Below are 18,516 nucleotides of genomic sequence, written 5' to 3' on the forward strand. Positions count from 1 at the left end.
TTAACATTTTTGAAGAGGTCAGGCCAATTATGTTGCAGAATGTCCTTTGTTTGGATTTGTAGGACTCTCTCCTCATCATTAGATTTAGGTTAAACATTTCTGACAGGACACTATATAGTTTATGCTGGGTCTTCAGTGCTTCATTCATAGCAGGAGGCACATGATGTCAGTTTGTCCCATATTGATGATATATTTAATATCTTGGTTATGAGTGGTGGTTCACCAGATGGCTTTAACGTGAAAAGTATCTTTTCCTTTTTTAAATAGTAAGTACTCGGTGACACGATGTTTTGAAACTGTGTGAATATCCTGTTCTATAATGCTTTACTCAATAGATACAGAATATGCTGATAATGGTGGCTTTTCTAATTCAGTATTATTTCTACATTTTTTAGATGACATTCTTCTCTAAAGAAGAGCTTTTCCTTCTCCAGAAAGAAGGGAAATTATAATCAGTTAAAAATAATTTTTGGACTATCATTGTGGGCTCATAGATTTTTGTTTTCTATTTAAGGTAATCCATCATTATGATCATTCAAGGCTCAAACAGGCCATATTTGGTCAGTGGGCACCACTTCAAGCTGCCTCCTGTGTTCTCTCGATATTTCTCCATCAGGTTTTGATCACTGTCTTACTTTCTGTTATTATTTTACTATTATAAACAATGCAGAAATAATAATCTTGTGCATGTGTGCACTCCAAAATAACCTTCTTCTTTGTTCCAGACCTAGAAACAACATTTCTAAGAAGAACCACATTCCTTTTAATAGGGAATAACACTTAGAAAACACAATCTGTGCACTAGTTCTGCTTACTTCTATTGGTATTGTCCTTTTATTTTTTGAATATATAAAATCTCAACGTGATAAAAAAGTTAAAGTAAAAAAAAAATAATAATCTAAAAGGTATTCTCCAAAAATCTCATCCTCTTCCCTACTCCTTTCATCTTGTTGTGCCCATGATCTAGTAAATAACCAACTTCATTTTCTCATTTATTCTTCCTGTGTTTCTTTATGCAAAAAGAAGATAGATAAATATATATGTGTGTATGTAAACATACATATGTATAAATGAATATAAAAGGTAGTATGCTATCTATATTCTTTTCCACTTTGCTTTTTTAAACTTAGCAATACATCCTGGAAAGCATTACTTACTGTCACAATGATATTTGTCATTCCTTTTTTATAATTGCATAGTACTCAATTGAATAGATATAGCATAATTTAGCCAATTTCCTATGAATAAGCATTTATTTATTTCTATTACTTTACTATTGTAGATAATGTGGAAACAATAATCTTGTGTATGTGTATCTTCAGGGTAAATTGCTATAAATAAGATAGCCGGATCAAGCATGAATCTCCTTATGTATGTATTTTTATTAAATGTTAGCTAATTCCCCGGATTCCTTGTGGGTTGCACCATTTTGTACTGCTACCAGCAATGTCTGAGTGCCTGTTTCCCCATGGTCATGACAATAAAAAATCCAGCAATCCATTTTTGGAGAAATGGGCTCATTTATTTTATAGCCTGAAATTATTTAAGTAATTTATGCTGAAACGTATCTACCTTATAACTGGTAAAAATAACATTACTATTTTTTGGTTCCTTGTAGAAATTATGGTTCCTAAAAGCATGTGAAAGTACAATCAGAAACAGGAGTTTTAAAATTCTTGTGATTTCATGCCCAAGGTCATTTATCCTTATATGATGATACTGCTCCCATACTTGTTACCTCAGAGGTAAAGTGAATAGTGGGAAATTATTCTACTCATTCGTGCAAAGTAAAGGTAATAAATTAGCCACTTTGATAAAAGCCTGAATAATTTACTCATGCATTATTTAAACTAACAACAGAACATACAGGTGTCTTGAACAGTTGTGTAACTTTATATTCTGGAATGAATTCTACCTTATTCCTCTAGTAGGAACTATAAGGACAACAATTATAACCCATAATATTGATAGCAACTAGAACTCACTGTTCCAGGGCCTGGTCTAAGTACTCTACAAATGTTATCTCATCTAACCCTTACAGCAATCTTATGAAGTAGGTACTATTATTATGCCCATTTCACAGATGAGAAAACAGAGATAATGGCCATGAAGTCAGTAGATGGTGGGGGCATGTATTCAAACTCAGGCAGTCTGATTCCATGGCCTGGACTCAACTATTTTATTATAGAACCTCTAGTGTTTCATTATATTATACCAGAGAGAAAAACCAAGTACTTATACCAGTACAATAGTTATGGATAAAAATGTCTATTTTTTTTCAAGTAGTTTTTAGCTGAACAAATTCTGAGTAGGAATAAGTATTCTCAAGTTAAATCATGGGAAATAATTAGCAACCAAAGCCGAGCTATCAATCTATGATTCATAGAAGCTACAGGTCACAAAAAAAGTAAACTAAATTCATACATTTTTGTAGTTCATGAAATTATCTATAAGTAACCTCAATTTAACAGGGGGTCTAATTATAGTTTCTTGTTCCAAACAAAGTAGACTATAGTTCCTTTTTCCAAAGAAAGCAGTTATTAAAGTGAAAATATAGAACTTACAGACTTTTGGTTTTTAGTCCAATGATGGCTCACTTTATGATTTAAAATAGAAGCAATGGTTATTATAGTGCATTCACTATAAAATGCAAAAAATATTTCAGAAGTTGACATAAAATTACTGAAAATACAACAATTTTTAAAATGAGAAAACATTTAATTAAAAATTTAAGAAAGCAGCTCAATATCAAAAAAACAAACAACCCAATCCAAAAATGGGCAGAAGACCTAAATAGACATTTCTCCAAAGAAGATATACAGACTGCCAACAAACACATGAAAGAATGCTCAACATCATTAACCAGTAGAGAAATGAAAATCAAAACTACAATGAGATATCATCTCACACCGGTCAGAATGGCCATCATCAAAGAATCAACAAACAATAAATGCTGGAGAGGGTGTGGAGAAAAGGGAACCCTCTTGCACTGTTGGTGGGAATGTAAATTGATACCGCCACTATGGAGAACAGTATGCAGGTTCCTTAAAAAACTAAAAATAGAACTACCATACGACTCAGCAATCCCACTACTGGGCATATACCCTGAGAAAACCATAATTCAAAAAGAGTCCTGTACCACAATGTTCACTGCAGCTCTATTTACAATAGCCAGGACATGGAAGCAACCTAAGTGTCCATCCACAGATGAATGGATAAAGAAGATGTGGTGCATATATACAATGGAATATTACTCAGCGATAAAAAGAAATGAAATTGAGTTATTTGTAGTGAGGTGGATGGAACTAGAGTCTGTCATACAGAGTGAAGTAAGTCAGAAAGAGAAAAACAAATACCGTATGCTAACACATATATACAGAATCTAAAAAAAAAAAAAAGGTCATGAAGAACCTAGGGGCAAGACGGGAATAAAGACGCAGACCTACTAGAGAATGCACTTGAGGACACAGGGAGGGGGAAGGGTAAGCTGGGACGAAGTGAGAGAGTGGCATGGACATATATACACTACCAAATGTAAAACAGATAGCTAGTGGGAAGCAGCCGCATAGCACAGGGAGATCAGCTCAGTGCTTTGTGACCACCTAGAGGGGTGGGATAGGGAGGGTAGGAGGGAGGGAGACGCAAGAGGGAAGAGATATGGGGATATATGTATATGTATAATGGATTCACTTTTTTATAAAGCAGAAACTAACACACTATTGTAAAGCAATTATACTCCAATAAAGATGTTAAAAAAAATTAAGAAAGTATCATCAGTGACTTACTTCATCTGGGAAAAGATGCAACCTCTGCATCAGAGTTCTTCGGTGAAGGTTTTTTGGCAGCATGCCATAAATAGCTAGTTTAACAATCTGAAAAACAGATACACGGGGGACTCAATAAGAAAAATGTAACTGGAGATATAAACACAGTAAGAGATAGTGATGAAAACGAGTGGGCTAAGATTCAATGTGAATGTGAAAGAAATGAAACTGAGACCTAAGCAGATATGTGGCAGTAACAGAAAAGTAACTTTTATTATTTTGTACATTACTATTTTCTTTCGAATCTGTTTTTTAATTTAGAAAAGGGACAAAAGGAAGAGATAACAGATAACTTGTGTATGTGTCGATTTTAGATAGAATAAGAAAAAATTCTTTAAGCTTATACAAGAACCTGTGGCTCAAATAATCTATTACAGGGCTTCCCTGGTGGCGCAGTGGTTAAGAATCCGCCTGCCAATGCAGGGGACACGGGTTCCATCCCTGGTCCGAAGGTCCCACATGTTGTGGGACTAAGCCCGTGTGCCACAACTACTGAGCCTGCTCTCTAGAACCTGCGAGCCACAACTATTGAAGCCCACGTGCTGCAACTACTGAAGCCTGTGTGCCTAGAGCCCGTGCTCCGCAACAAGAGAAGTCACTGCAGTGAGAAGCCCGCACACTGCAACGAAGACCCAATGCGGCCAAAAATAAATAAATAATTTTAAAAAATTCATTAAAAAATAATAAGCTATTACATACAGGTTACAGCAGATCCTAGGGAGGCTTAATCTCGTTTCCTCCAGGTGGGAGATCAGGAGGTTTCCAATTCATAAACTGTGCCTGACCATACAGTCATGAGACTGACTCTGTAAGTCACCAATCTATAACAATGGTAATGGCTAGCATTCACTGAAAACTTACTGTGTGTACAGCGGTCACTGCATTACATTTGTTATCTTTTTATGATACTAAGTCCCACTTCACAGATGAGGAAACAAATTTAGTGAGGTTACAGAACCGACCCCCCAATTTCATGTATCTCTTAAGCGGTGGTGCTGGATTCAATCCAGGTAGGTTTATTCCCAGAACAGACATACAGGACACGCAAGCACACCTATAATGTGTTTCTCTCTGTAACTTTTCAAGAAGACAAAGTCCCTTCTCCCCGTCATACCCACTCCCAAGACGGGAAACTAACCTTTTCCTGATTTACTTTTCCCCTTGTTAAGGTTATTGTCATTGTTGGTCTGAATGTGATTTTATGTATGTTTTGTCAAGAGAAAGGCACACACTGTCACCTTGTGCTCCATAATTTCCTGGGGGCCTCCTGGTATACAGTGTATACAAATATATTGCAAAAGCTTCATAAAACTAAGAGACATTTGGAGAGTCAAATTGATTTTTTTCATCTGTACTCATATTTCAAGGATATCATTTGGCATGTATGAAACTAAACCCATTAAAACAATACACGTTGGAATAGAATTGCACTATAAGAGGATTTCCTGATCCTTTTATTTTCTCATCACATCAGACCACCTCACTATGTACTAAAGCTAATGGCGTCCCATATATATTTTCCATCTATTTTCTGTGTTAGTGCTGTTGAGACTTTATGTTCTGGAGACTATTTAAATACAGACTTACATTGTTAAAATTAAAAGCAATTAGAAATTCAGTTCCTGAATCACATAAGCCACATTTCAAGTGGTCAGACAAAGAACATGTCCATTATAGCAGAAATTTCTCTTGGGCAGCACTGATAGTAGTCTTTAAAATTTTTAATGTTTTAAAAGTCTTTAGTAGAAAGTGACAATGTTAAGACTACTCAGGGCTTCCCTGGTGGCGCAGTGGTTGGGAGTCTGCCTGCCGATGCAGGGGACATGGGTGCATGCCCCGGTCCGGGAGGATCCCGCGTGCCACGGAGCAGCTGGGCCCGTGAGCCGTGGCCGCTGGGCCTGCGCGTCCGGAGCCTGTGCTCCGCAATGGGAGAGGCCACAACAGTGAGAGGCCCGCGTACCACACACACACAAAAGAACCAAAAAACCAAAAAACAAACAAAAAAACAAACAAAAAAGACTACTCAGCATCTTGTCTGGATAAGCAAATCATTATATCTTCTGTCATTATATCATCCTAACAGCAATTTTGTTGCATTAGTAGGGTTACTTGGCATATGGTTTTCATGTTCTTAAAAACATTTAGTTGTATTTACTTGAATTAACAAGTTGGTATTTTTAAAATATGCCCTATTAAAAAATGCAAACGTAACACTCAAATTAGAGAAAGCTGGAAAGTACGAAAGGGGTACAAGCTGCCAGGTGAGAGAAAAAGGGGATGATAGACATACAGATGTACATACCCCAAAAATAAATGTGACACAACCTGCATACGCAATGAAGTAATTCTAGCTGTATAGACTTAAGCATAAACTCTAAGGGATTCAGAAAGTGAGAAAGATAGAACAAGGTAAGGGTAATAAGTATTAAATACTTTCCTCATCTAACCTGTAACCCAGGGCACATGACATTTGTTTTACATAAAGTATCTTTATAAACTATAGGAGAGGGAATAAACATAAGAAAGGAACCATATTAGAAGAAAAATACAAGAACAGAGACTCTTAAGGAAACTAAAATGTATGACAGAGGGAGAAAGGATATAAGGAAAGGGCTGAATCAATATATTTATTTGAGTTTAGAATTAGTGATCTTCTATGTAATTATAAAAATGTATTGAAATATTTAAAAGCCTACTATTTAAATATGTTAATCAATGTACTTTACAAGTAATATTCCAAGATCGTACTAATAATCAGAAAGATGCTTCATGAAACAAATTCTCCTAAAAGCCACATATACCAAGTACTGATAAGCAAATTATGTCTGCTGGAAGAAGACCTACTGTTCCAGAAAAACACTGAGTGTTTCAATTGGAAGTAAAATAACTGACCTCTTCCTTAACATGTCATTCTTTTTAGAAACACAATCAAAATTAAGACTTAAAAAAAATTAAGATCTTTTAATGAGGTAAAAATTCAAATGGATTTAACTCTAAATATTTTCCAAGCCGTCATCAAACACTTTGCAATGCATTTCAATCTTTGTTCATAAGAAATAATTTGAAACAATTTCTACAAATGTTATCCAAAGCCAAATTCTTAACATCAAAAATTGGACTATATTGCCTCCTAGTGTATAGTTAGCATACCTGAATAAACTAGAAACTAATTTTAAAAACATTGAAACACATTTGTAAGTATTAAAACTATAATTTGTTGTAAAAGTTGTGGTATATATTACCAGTAGCCCTAACAACTTTTTACTACTATTATATGCAATCCATATTAATAGTCAAAATAGGATATTTTATTTTGACCCATGATAATCTAAAGACACATGAATTATAAAGCAGAACCTTAAATATTTCTTAAGAAGCAATTTCTGAGCATGTTTTTATAATTATAAAAAGTAAAAATAAACAGTAAAGCATGGAACATCTAAATGTCATGTCAGACCTTATAATAATAAACATGCTCTTCCCCCCCCACCTTTGCCAAGAAAATTATAGGCAGTACAACACCAAACAAACGGTTGCAACCTGACAATAGACATTTATTTTTATTCACCATTTTAGGGAAGTAAAAAGGAGTGTCTTCACAGTCTAACACTTTGCTCATTTAAGTAAAAAGCTAAAACAGGTCCCAATGGGGAAAATGCTACCAAATCTAGGAGTACAGTTTAAAGACTAGATTATCAAGAGTTAAGGAAGAAAAAATAAAACTGTGAAATGGCAAAAGGAGGATCTGCTTTTAGCAATACTGAGGACAAGCATTTGGATTAGAAATTTCTCCCAGTATATAACTCTAATGATAACATAATAAACATTAGTGAAGTTAACAGTATTGCTTTTTAAATCTTTTTAAAAGCATGGAACTGACTAGAGGCCAAAAGTAAAAGAAAGAACAAAAGAGTCCTAGGGCTGGCATTAGCCTTGAGGGCATCAGTTTAGTGCAGGGCTTGGGTTTTAGAGGATTATGACTTTGGGGTTAGGAGGTAGGATCAAGATGACCTCATAAACCTAGCTTCTCAACAGAAACGCAATACTCAGGGTGTTGCGTAAGGAAATGAGAAAACAAAAGTCTTTCCTGACAGACAACTGCTAAACTATGAACCTGACTGCTAAACTATGAACCTGACCTTATAAGGCCCCAAATTCACCCTTTTTATGGGGATCAAAATGCAGAGGTTGAAAGTATAGCTTAAAGAGGTCTTAGGATGCCATATATATACATATATATATATATATGTATATATATGTATATATATGGCCCCATGTACCTGCCAGAAGCTAAGTGAATCTTTTTTGAAGAAATTCATTTTGAACATAGGTCTCAAAAATTCCCAGAGATGAAGTTCCAAGGTACATATACTTTCCAAGTATCCTGAACAGAAACAATAAATTGCAAACCCACAAAGACCACAAATATCAGAATCAGACATAAATGCTAAGAATTACGTTTAACATGTTTAAAGAAATATAAGAGGGAACCAAAGTATGACAAAGGGAACAGAAGACTGTCAAAACCGACCAGCAAATGTGAAAAAGAAACAAACAGTAAAAGCTTCAAGAAAAGGAAAAAAATACAATAATTGAAATTATTTGTATATGTATGTATAATCTGATTTCCAAAGGGAAAGGACAGAGAATAAAGGGAGCCGATATTAGAAGATACACAGAAGAGCTGACGAATTTTCAGAAGACGCCAATCCTCAAGCAAAATAAATAACAAAGCTCAAAAAGAAACATATAAAAACCAAAGCCAAAGAAAAGATCTTAAAAGTATTCAGAAAGAAAAGACAGAATACACACAAAGAAACAAAGTGACATCTGATATCAACAGTAATAACGGACACTAAAATCTGTGTGAATAATATTTCAAAATCTGAGAGAAAAAAATCGGTTATCCTAGAATTGCATATAAAAGCAAAAAAAAACCCTATCTTTCAAAAATGAAGGCAAAAATATAGCTTCAGACAGAAAAGGAGAGTTCACTATTCAGAATGTTATGACAGGAATGTCAACAAGAAGTTCTTCGAGGAGAAGGACATTGATCCCAGTTACAAGAATCAATCATAAGCAAAGAAGACCATAAAGAATCAGTAACAGTATAAGACAATAACAAGAATGCTGAATTTTAAGAGTTTTAAAAAATCTTGAACAGAGAAAACATACAGGTTGAAAGGGAGAATAGGTATTAATAATCTTCTAGGGGCCTTGATTTGATTTTGAGGAAAGTAAAGATATTGATTAATCCTAGACTTCTAATAAGCAAACTCAGTCAATCCAAAAGAAGGCAAGAAAGAAGGGGATAAAAAAGAAAATAAAATCTAGCTCAGTAAAGTTTAAAATTAAACAGTAAAATGATATATGAGGCAAACAAAATTTAAAAATTGGTTGATATAGCTATATTAATATATAAAAAGAACAGACCTCAAGTTGAAAAGCATTATTGGAGATAAAGAGAGTCAGTATATACCTTGATCAATTCCTTATAAAGATTATAATCCCAAGCTTAAATTAATTCATCTAACGCTAAATCTTCAAAACATACAGAGCAAAAACCTGACAGAACTACAAGGAAAAATGAATAAATCCACAACTGAGATTTTAACATAACTCTCTCAGGTAATCAGTAAATCAAGTGAACAACAACAACAAAAAAGTCAGTGAGAATATAAGATTGGAACAACATACTTAGCATATTTGATATAATGGAAATATAAACATATATATGCACGTACATACATACATCTGTCTCCCCCAAACATTTTCAGCAATCATATCATATTCTAGGTGATCATGCAGATGTTAAGAAATTAAAAAGAAAAACATCAAAATTCTTTGACTAAATGCAAAACATACTAATTAGAAAACATATAGAATTGAATGATAATGAAATAATACCTATCAAAACTTGTGTGATATAATAAAAAAATACTATAAACTTACTGCCACTGGATCCTTCTGGTGAAGCTGAGCAGCTGTTACTTGTCTAAATCCACCTGGGTAGCTATTAAAAGAAACAAAGACATTAAAATTGGGAGTAGGCTATGGTACAGTATTCTTGAAATGAACATTCTTTTATAATATGAAAACTATTTTTATTATGAAATTATACTTGTTTCTTGAAACTATGCTGTTCATCAATGTCTTAAAAATTAAGCAGTAACCTATGCTATTTGAAATGCTATTCTCTTAAGTGGTCAAATTAGCAATCATTATTTCATAAAAAGTTCCACATCTTAGAAAATTTCTTGGCTAACTATTTATGTTTCTACTGGAATTTAAAGTTATTCATCATTCATTCATTCACTCATTCAGTCAAACATTTTTATCACTGCTTAGTTTATCACTGCTTGAATTTAAAAAAAAAAAGCAAAGTGCCAGAATGTTTCACATTCCCTGACAAATCAGACCAAGTGAATAAGCTAGGGGTCAGGTTTGGAGAAAAGAGTGGTAGACTACTTGGTTCTGAAGGCAAGTTAATACTCTAAACAAGGGCTTCCCTGGTGGCACAGTGGTTAAGAATCTGCCTGCCAATGCAGGGGACATGGGATCGAGCCCTGGTCCAGGAAGATCCCACATGCCACAGAGCAACAAGCCCGCAACTACTGAAGTCCGTGCACCTAGAGCCCATGCTCCACAACAAGAGAAACCACCAGAATGAGAAGCCCGCGCACCACAACAAAAAGTAGCTCCCGCTCTCCGCAACTAGAGAAAAGCCCGCACACAGCAACGAAGACCCAGTGCATCCAAAAATAAATAAAAGTTAAAAAAAAAATACTCTAAACAAGTCGTGCTCCTGTCTCCTATTAACAGGAAGTCATATGTTGGTTCTAAGTAATAAAATATTTCATTGTGTTCAGATCAAAATTATATATAAAATGTAGATAAAAAAAATATTGGGGATAGTACTGGAGGCATCTTGGTAACTTGAATACCCCAGATCCAGGTCTGGAATCTAGGTTTTGCCAGTGGCTACCAGTATAATATTAGGCAACTCATTTCATCTCTTTATATATGAGTTTGCTTATATAAGAAAAATGATAATATCTGCCCCATCTACCTCTCAAGATTTTTATGAGAGTCAAGTGACAGTGCTTAAGAAATTTAAAACAAAAACAACATACAGATGCAAGGTTTTATTACACTGAATGGATGAATAAAGCCTTAATGATTTTTGAGGAAGGGAAAAATAAAATGTAAAGCCAGTAGACTCTGCAAGAAAAATGTAAGCTTACCTAAAAATGATTCCTTTTATAAGTTTCTTTCAACAAGACTTGAAAACATTTTAAAGATGATTTAGAGAACCATGTTTTAGGAATAAAACTTAAGAAACCAAATATAGAAATTTGCTGAGAAAGATGGATAATTTTCAAACTGATGCTCTTTTATTTGCTTCATGGAATTTCAGCCTCAGAAAAAGAAATACCTGTCTAGACTTCTATTCCTGTATTCTTTCTCTCCGGGAAAAAAATACTTTATGTTTTATCACATTGTTATCTTGTATTTTCATATTTCTTTCCCAATTACCTGTAAATTTTATAAAACTTGGTTTGTATATAGAGATTTACCAACAGTAAAAATTACTAAAGATGGATGTGAATTCATTTCTGTTACATTAAATAAAGAGTTCACGAAAGTGTTTAAGTGTAGGAATGGGCAAAGGCTGGCTAATGGAAGCAAAAAAGTTATTCCAAGCATTTAAGACCTACTTGGGAAAGAGAGGAAAAGAAACAGATGGGAATATCAAAGTCTGCCTAAGATGAAGGGGCACTTGGAAATAAAAAAAAATAATTTCGATCAAGAATGAAAAGCCAACATTTTTAATCATATCTTGCATGATACTGAAGAAGGTATGCTTAATTAAATTTGTACATGACCTGAAACTGAGGGGTTAACTAACACATTACATGACATAATCAACATCTCAAAAGATCTTAGAAGGCCAGAGATACAATTTACATGGAGTAAACTTAAGGTACTGCAGTTGATTAGAATGCAACTAAAATACGCAGGAAGGAGGATACATGGTTGAACAGCAGCATGTTTGAAAAAGACTTAAAAGTTTTAGCTGATGGTGAACTCAATGTAGCACATAGTGATATGGCCTTGAAGAAGAGTTCTACTACAACAGAAGATTGCATAACTGAAAGATGGTGGAGTCACATTTTACCAGAAAACCATCAAAACACAGCCAGGTGAGTGTATTTAGTTAAGAAAGATACTGGTAAGCAGTAATTGCACCCAGAGAACAGTGACCAAGGTATAATGGAGATAAGACATCTGAACGGAAGCCATAAAAAGAACTTTGAAGGAACTACAGGTGTTTAGTCTAGAGAAAAGACAGATCAGTGGGTACTTGCTGATCATTGCCTCAAAACTATCTGAAGGATGTCATGTGGAAGATATAATTTTACACTGTCCAAAAAAGGACTAAGACCATTCTGAAAGCTAGAGGAAAACAGATGATGACTCAATAGCATTGAGATCTTTCTAAAATTTAGACCACATAAAAGGCAGAATGAATGGGCTGCCTCATGAGCTAGGAGATCGCTATTATTCAGATAGGCAGACCTATAACTTGAAAGGCATGTTGTGGAGATTTTAGGTATCTTCCAAACTTGGGATTTCACTCCCCATTCTTTCAACATCTCATGTACTTTTAGAAGTCCAAGCTGGTTCTGGAAACAGCAGTAAGATGAATTATAGGAAACAGAAAGAAAGAAGTGAGAAGACTGACTAAAAAATGAGAAGAATCTAGATCAGAGAGGTTATATGAAAAGCTTCCAGGAAAAACAAATATTCTCAGGTAATCATGAGTATTTGGTACAGTACTGCGGTTTTTTTGATTGAGTAAATTATACATGTGGCATGAACAAAACTCGTATTTTCTTAAATTTCGAAAAAACCTTTTTCTTTTAAATAAGACCAATAATATTCTTAAAGTAATATATTCAACTGCCTATCTTCCCTGACAAAAGCATTATCTTACCCAGTATGTGAGGAGTATACTTTTTGTTCCCATTTGTTTCCAGAAAATGCAATGTGCCTTGTGTTCATTATGACAACATGATCTCCACAGTCACCTAGATTTAAAAAGAACAAAGGGAAAAAAAAGATTTTATATGAAAATCCTTGACTTTAAGAAAAAGTGAGCTTGTTTTTTTATAAAGCTTATCAAAGTCCAAAAAACACATCAAGGCTTCCCTGGTGGCGCAGTGGTTGAGAGTCCACCTGCAGATGCAGGAGACACGGGTTCGTGCCCCGGTCTGGGAGGATCCCACATGCCACGGAGCGGCTAGGCCCGTGAGCCATGGCCGCTGAGCCCGCGCATCCGGAGCCTGTGCTCCGCAACGGGAGAGGCCACAACAGTGAGAGGCCCACGTACCACAAAAAACAAAAACAAAGACAAACAAACAAACAAAATCACCACTGAAAAAATAAGTATGAATAAGTACAGTATCTCAAAACTGAAGATTACATTATAAGAGTCTATGCAGAGCTTGAATTTGAATGACATCAGTGAGAAGTTTGTAGTTTATATAAGACAAGGGTAAAGGAAAGAGGATAAAGCAGGTGAGTTGCCTTCATTAGAGTGTAAGGGAATCCAGGGTGTGAGGGAAAGATCTGGGAATGGGAAGCTTGCTGTTAGCTGCTTGAAAAGGAAAGTTTGACTATTTGGCAAATTAAGTGGCTAAAGTTCCCAAAAGTGACCCATGGTGGGCTACTAAGGCAGTTGGGCAAGTGAACCTGAAGAACAAATGAAGAGGGTGAGAAGATACCTACACAGTCCCAAATAATGCTGAAATTACATTAGCTTTCAACCGGACACTTAACAGTTGAAGAAGCTAAGGCTTGTTAAGATTAGGTGATCTGTCAAAGCTCACACCAAGGTATTTAACTCTCTGTTCAGGCTCTTTCTGTGACACCTATTTGGAGGAAAAATGGAATCTTTAACTTTCTAATAAACCTGAATTTATTTTGTAAATGTTGTTTAAGCTTTAAATATGCAAAAAGCATTTTGTGCCATTCAAAACACATTTTTACTTCAAAGGGGATCTTTCAAGGGACATTAGAAAGAATACCACAAATCAGGTGAAAATCGTGTTCTTTCAGCTCTAAGGTATGAACACCTAATCTGGGAAAAGTTATTCTCCCTTAATAACTTATGCCAAATCTCTACTGTATTTAATAATTCTTAGAAGCACTTCTCCACTGTCTCTAATTAAAACCAACCAGCAATCAAATCTTTTTTAACTGCACTACGTATTAAAACAAAAGCCAATATTATGATTGAAGCCTAAAATCCTGGATACAGTGCAATCATTTCTATCGAAATTTTTGTTAATCCAAATAAATGGATATATGTCATTTAAAAATTTTAATTGAAGCATTTTACAATATGCACCAAATACATATAAATTGGAACTCTACTGCCTGATCAAGAGATGGTGGAAGTTAATTAATATCTTTCAAACTTAAAAACTTTTTTTTTAAAGTTAAAGTTTAGTAATAAGCAATTTTTAGAAAAAGGAATTGAGTTTATTTACAAAAATTTATCAACTTAGATTTCTGACCTTATTTGATTTCTTTTTACAATATTAGGTGCTGAATTAAATGGCCAAATAAAATTCAAACTAATTCAATCAAAGAGAAAACTCAAAGGTTTATGTCAGGGAATCTAAGGTCTCCTTCATCCAGTGTAACACTGCTTTTACATATTGGGTCTCCTTACAAGATTTGGTTTGAGAAACGTTTGAAAAATAGCTGTTCCAATTTAGTGATAAGCAACAAAGGTTGGCTTTGACCTTTATGTTTGTTTCCAGCCTTGAAGGACAAATGTCCAAATGCCTACTTCAACGTTTTTTTTAGCATCCCTGAAGTTCTGCAGGGCTAATGTGACAGATGATCATGTAAGTTACCACAAAATCTACTGAGTGTAAAGACGCTGTGAGAGGAACAAGGTGTGTTGTTCAAATTTATGATAATATGTAAATATTCCTTCTAAAAGAGGCATGCGTTCTAGATATTACCTGGAGCAAAAAGCTTCAGTGCTTTGTACAATGATATTCTAGGAGTGAGATGAAGAATAAATGTGTGATTAAGACTGTAAAATTTAAACGACGCAGAGTTAACATTTGAAATAGACTGACACAACTGAATAGTAAGAGGGAAAAATACATTAGCTGCGTAACTTTAAGAAGAGCATTCTAAACTTTTTTTTTCTAACAAATCCTTAAAAGATTTAAATAAATAATGCAAGGCAGAATACTAGAGATTAGACTAGTGAATTGTTAGAATTGTTTGGTGTGCTAACATTCATAACATTAACCTTTAAGAACTGTGTGAAACTTTCGTTTGATTTCATTCCATGTGCACCAGAAGTATTTTAAGATGATCTAATAACTTTAGATAATGCTTAAGAAAGGTTTCCCTTTGCTTCTTTTAAATGCTCATATGGTTCTCCTCAACTGATTAATTTGTAGGCAGTGAAAAGAATGGAGTCCTCAAGAAGAATAAGGCACAATCCAAAAATCACCAAGTGGCCTTCCTTTTCCTGTATCAGTGAAAAGCAAACATGTTCAAAGAGCTCCCAAGTCTCCCATTCAGGAGGGCAGCTCTAATCAGAAGAAGGGAGTGCCTATAAAATGGTTCAAATATTGTATACATTATGTATCTGAACATACATACAGGTCCATGGACTTTGTGAGATGCTGTGGCAAACCAACGTTCCACTTATAAGGTTATTTTTTTATGGAAACTGTGGTCTGGGTCAAGATCGAGATGATCTGGAGTTAGGAGAAGAATGCCCTCCTTTCACAAAATTTGGGAGAAGGTGGAATCAGTAGTAGCCACCTAATTCTTATTAAGTGTAGCACTTATCTGTCCACTGAATTAAAGTTCTGCTTCCTTACAAGCACGTCTTTACTGCAAAAGTATTCCTTAAGTACTGATGAATAAGCGTGCTGCTAGAACACCAGAGGAGCTTTTGCGGCTGCCTGTCGGGCCATCCTTCCCTGGTAATGGAGAATAGCTTTTCTGTGAAATTAGAAATTTACCTCTTAAAGACTGAATTGCATTTTTGTTTCACTATATTTAATATTTGGCTTTTATCAGCAAAACTTTGGACTTTTCATGTCAAGATGTCACTAAAATCAAAACAAACTGCATACAATTTTCAATTTACAAATATGTTGTTTTAAGTATTTTCTAACATATACTGGTTTAATCAGCATTTATTAAGTATGTTTCATGTGTTCGTAATCACTGTACACATGTTTATTTGAAAACTGACATACAATTTCCCAGAAAAACAATGACAAACAATGGCCATATATACAGGAAGGGCTATAAAAGTTAATATTTAGGTGTGATAATGGCATTTGGGTTACATAGGAGAATATCTTTGTTCTTGGGTGACATATGCTGAAATATTTTGGGGGAGGTATAATGATATCTGTAATTTATTTTCAAATCATTGAGTAAAAAATATGATAAAATATTAATAATTGTGTAATCTAGGTGGCTGGTATAGAGAAATTCACTGCACTACTCTTTGAACTTTTCTGAAAATGTGAAAATTTTTATAATAAAAGTTAGAAAGAAGTAAAGGACAAACAACTCAGTGGAAAAATGGGAAAAAGAAATGCACAGACCTTTCACAAAACGGGAAATGATAAAAGGCCAATAAACAAATGAAAAGATTCTCAGTTCCATGTGCAATCAGGAAAATGCAAATTAAAACCACAAAGAAAGAGCATATCCCATTTACCAGAGTAGTCAAAACGAAAAAGAACGACAATGTCAATGTTACTGAGATGAGGAATAATGAAAACACCTGCATATAAAGACTAACTAGGTTCCCATTTTAAACCCAGTAATTCCTGTCCTACAGACAGACCTCAGAGAAACTCTTCCACATGTGCCCTGGGGAAAAGGTACAAGAATACTGATAGCAATGTTTTGTTTTTTTTTTTTTTGCGGTACACGGGCCTCTCACTGTTGTGGCCTCTCCCGTTGCGGAGCACAGGCTCCAGACGCGCAGGCTCAGCGGCCGTGGCTCATGGGCCCAGCCGCTCCGTGGCATGTGGGATCTTTCTGGACCGGGGCACGAACCCGCGTACCCTGCATCGGCAGGGGAATCTCAACCACTGCGCCACCGGGGAAGCCCCAGCAATGTTGTTTGTAACGGCAAAAAAAAAAAGGAAAACAACCCAAATGCTGAGTGTATGGGTATTCATTTCACCACCATTATTATTAATTTTCTTTAAAATATTATCTATATTTATATATAGGTAGAGGAATACATCTCTATCTATCTAAATATATCTTTGTATATTTCATGTTTCAAAATAAAGTTTAAACTATGATCAACTACAAAAAGTGCTGTTGACAGGTCAAGCAAGATGAAGAGTAAGAACCGATACTTGGATCTTAACAGGGTGGACAGGAAGTGCCTAGGAAAGTGAAGTCAGTCAAAAACTACCTGTGATAAGCAGAAAGCTTTTAGTATGAAAGCAACTGTTTTGTTTTGTTTTGGAAAAAGGACACAGGAGAGCAAATCTATTAATTCAAAACAGTGAAAAGTAACTTTCCACGCATAGCTAGCCCTACATATCTTTCTGGAGGAAAGGGTTTCTTAGAAGAGAGGGCAAGCTTATTTGCTCATTTTCAGAAACTATTGAAATGCATGCTGCCACATGAAGAAACATGTTTAAGAGTGAACATTTAATTTAAAATCCAAATCAGGATATTATGAGAGGGAAAGGAGGGGCTACTGATCCTTTTGCTGGGGCAATGGCATAAAATGGGGTTGTCTTAGACAAAGTGGTCAATATGGTTTTCCTATGAAGAAGCCAAATTCATTTTAGTGTCCCAACAGGTTTTTTTTGTTTGTTTGTTTTCAAAATTTATTTATTTATTTTGGGCTGCATTGGGTCTTCGTTGCTGTGCATTGGCTTTCTCTAGATGCGGTGAGCAGGGGCTGCTCTTCGTTGCAGTGCACTGGCTTCTCATTGCAGTGGCTTCTCTTGTTGCGGAGCACGGGCTCTAGGTGTGTGGGCTCCATAGTTGTGGCTCGCGGGCTGTACAGCACAGGCTCAGTAGTTGCGGTGCACGGGCTTAGTTGCTCCCCGGCATGTGGGATCTTCCCAGACCAGGGCTCGAACTCATGTCCCCTGCATTGGCAGGCGGATTCTTAACCGCTGCTTCACCAGGGAAGTCCCGCCCACAACAGGTTTTTACCAAGAATGGAATACGGGATCCTCAGGAAAAAAGAGATCCTTAAAACAGCCCAGGGCTTCCCTGGTGGCGCAGTGGTTTAGAATCTGCCTGCCAATGCAGGGGACACGGGTTCGAGCCCTGGTCCCGGAAGATCCCACATGCCGTGGAGCAACTAAGCCTGTGCGCCACAGCTACTGAGCCTGCGCTCTAGAGCCCGTAAGCCACAACTACTGAGCCCACGTGTCACAACTACTGAAGCCCACGTGCCTAGGGCCCATGCTCCGCAACAAGAGAAGCCACCGCGATGAGAAGCCCATGCACGGCAAGGAAGAAGTAGCCCCCATTCGCCACAGCTAGAGAAAGCCCGCGCGCAGCAACAAAGATCCAACACAACCAAAAATTAAAAAAATAAAAAAAAATAAAAAAACCCAGCCCAAACATCTTCAAAATTCTATCCTGACAT

At 35.8% G+C, this 18,516-nt stretch overlaps 1 protein-coding gene across 1 annotated transcript in view; it reads right to left on the bottom strand.

The window, feature by feature from the left end:
* The window catches only part of MRPL13 (mitochondrial ribosomal protein L13), a gene marked incomplete at its 5' end in the record, with an annotated part of 36,354 nt that overhangs the window by 14,347 nt on the left and 3,491 nt on the right, over positions 1–18,516 (bottom strand). The window contains 3 exons of the mRNA XM_079722411.1: positions 3,786–3,872; positions 9,777–9,837; positions 12,823–12,916. Of these exons, the coding sequence (XP_079578537.1) occupies positions 3,786–3,872; positions 9,777–9,837; positions 12,823–12,916 (242 nt within the window). The remainder of the gene's footprint in view (positions 1–3,785; positions 3,873–9,776; positions 9,838–12,822; positions 12,917–18,516) is intronic.

The sequence above is a fragment of the Hyperoodon ampullatus genome (assembly GCF_949752795.1).
Source record: "Hyperoodon ampullatus genome assembly, chromosome: 17".
In the NCBI taxonomy this organism is placed as follows: domain Eukaryota; kingdom Metazoa; phylum Chordata; class Mammalia; order Artiodactyla; family Ziphiidae; genus Hyperoodon; species Hyperoodon ampullatus.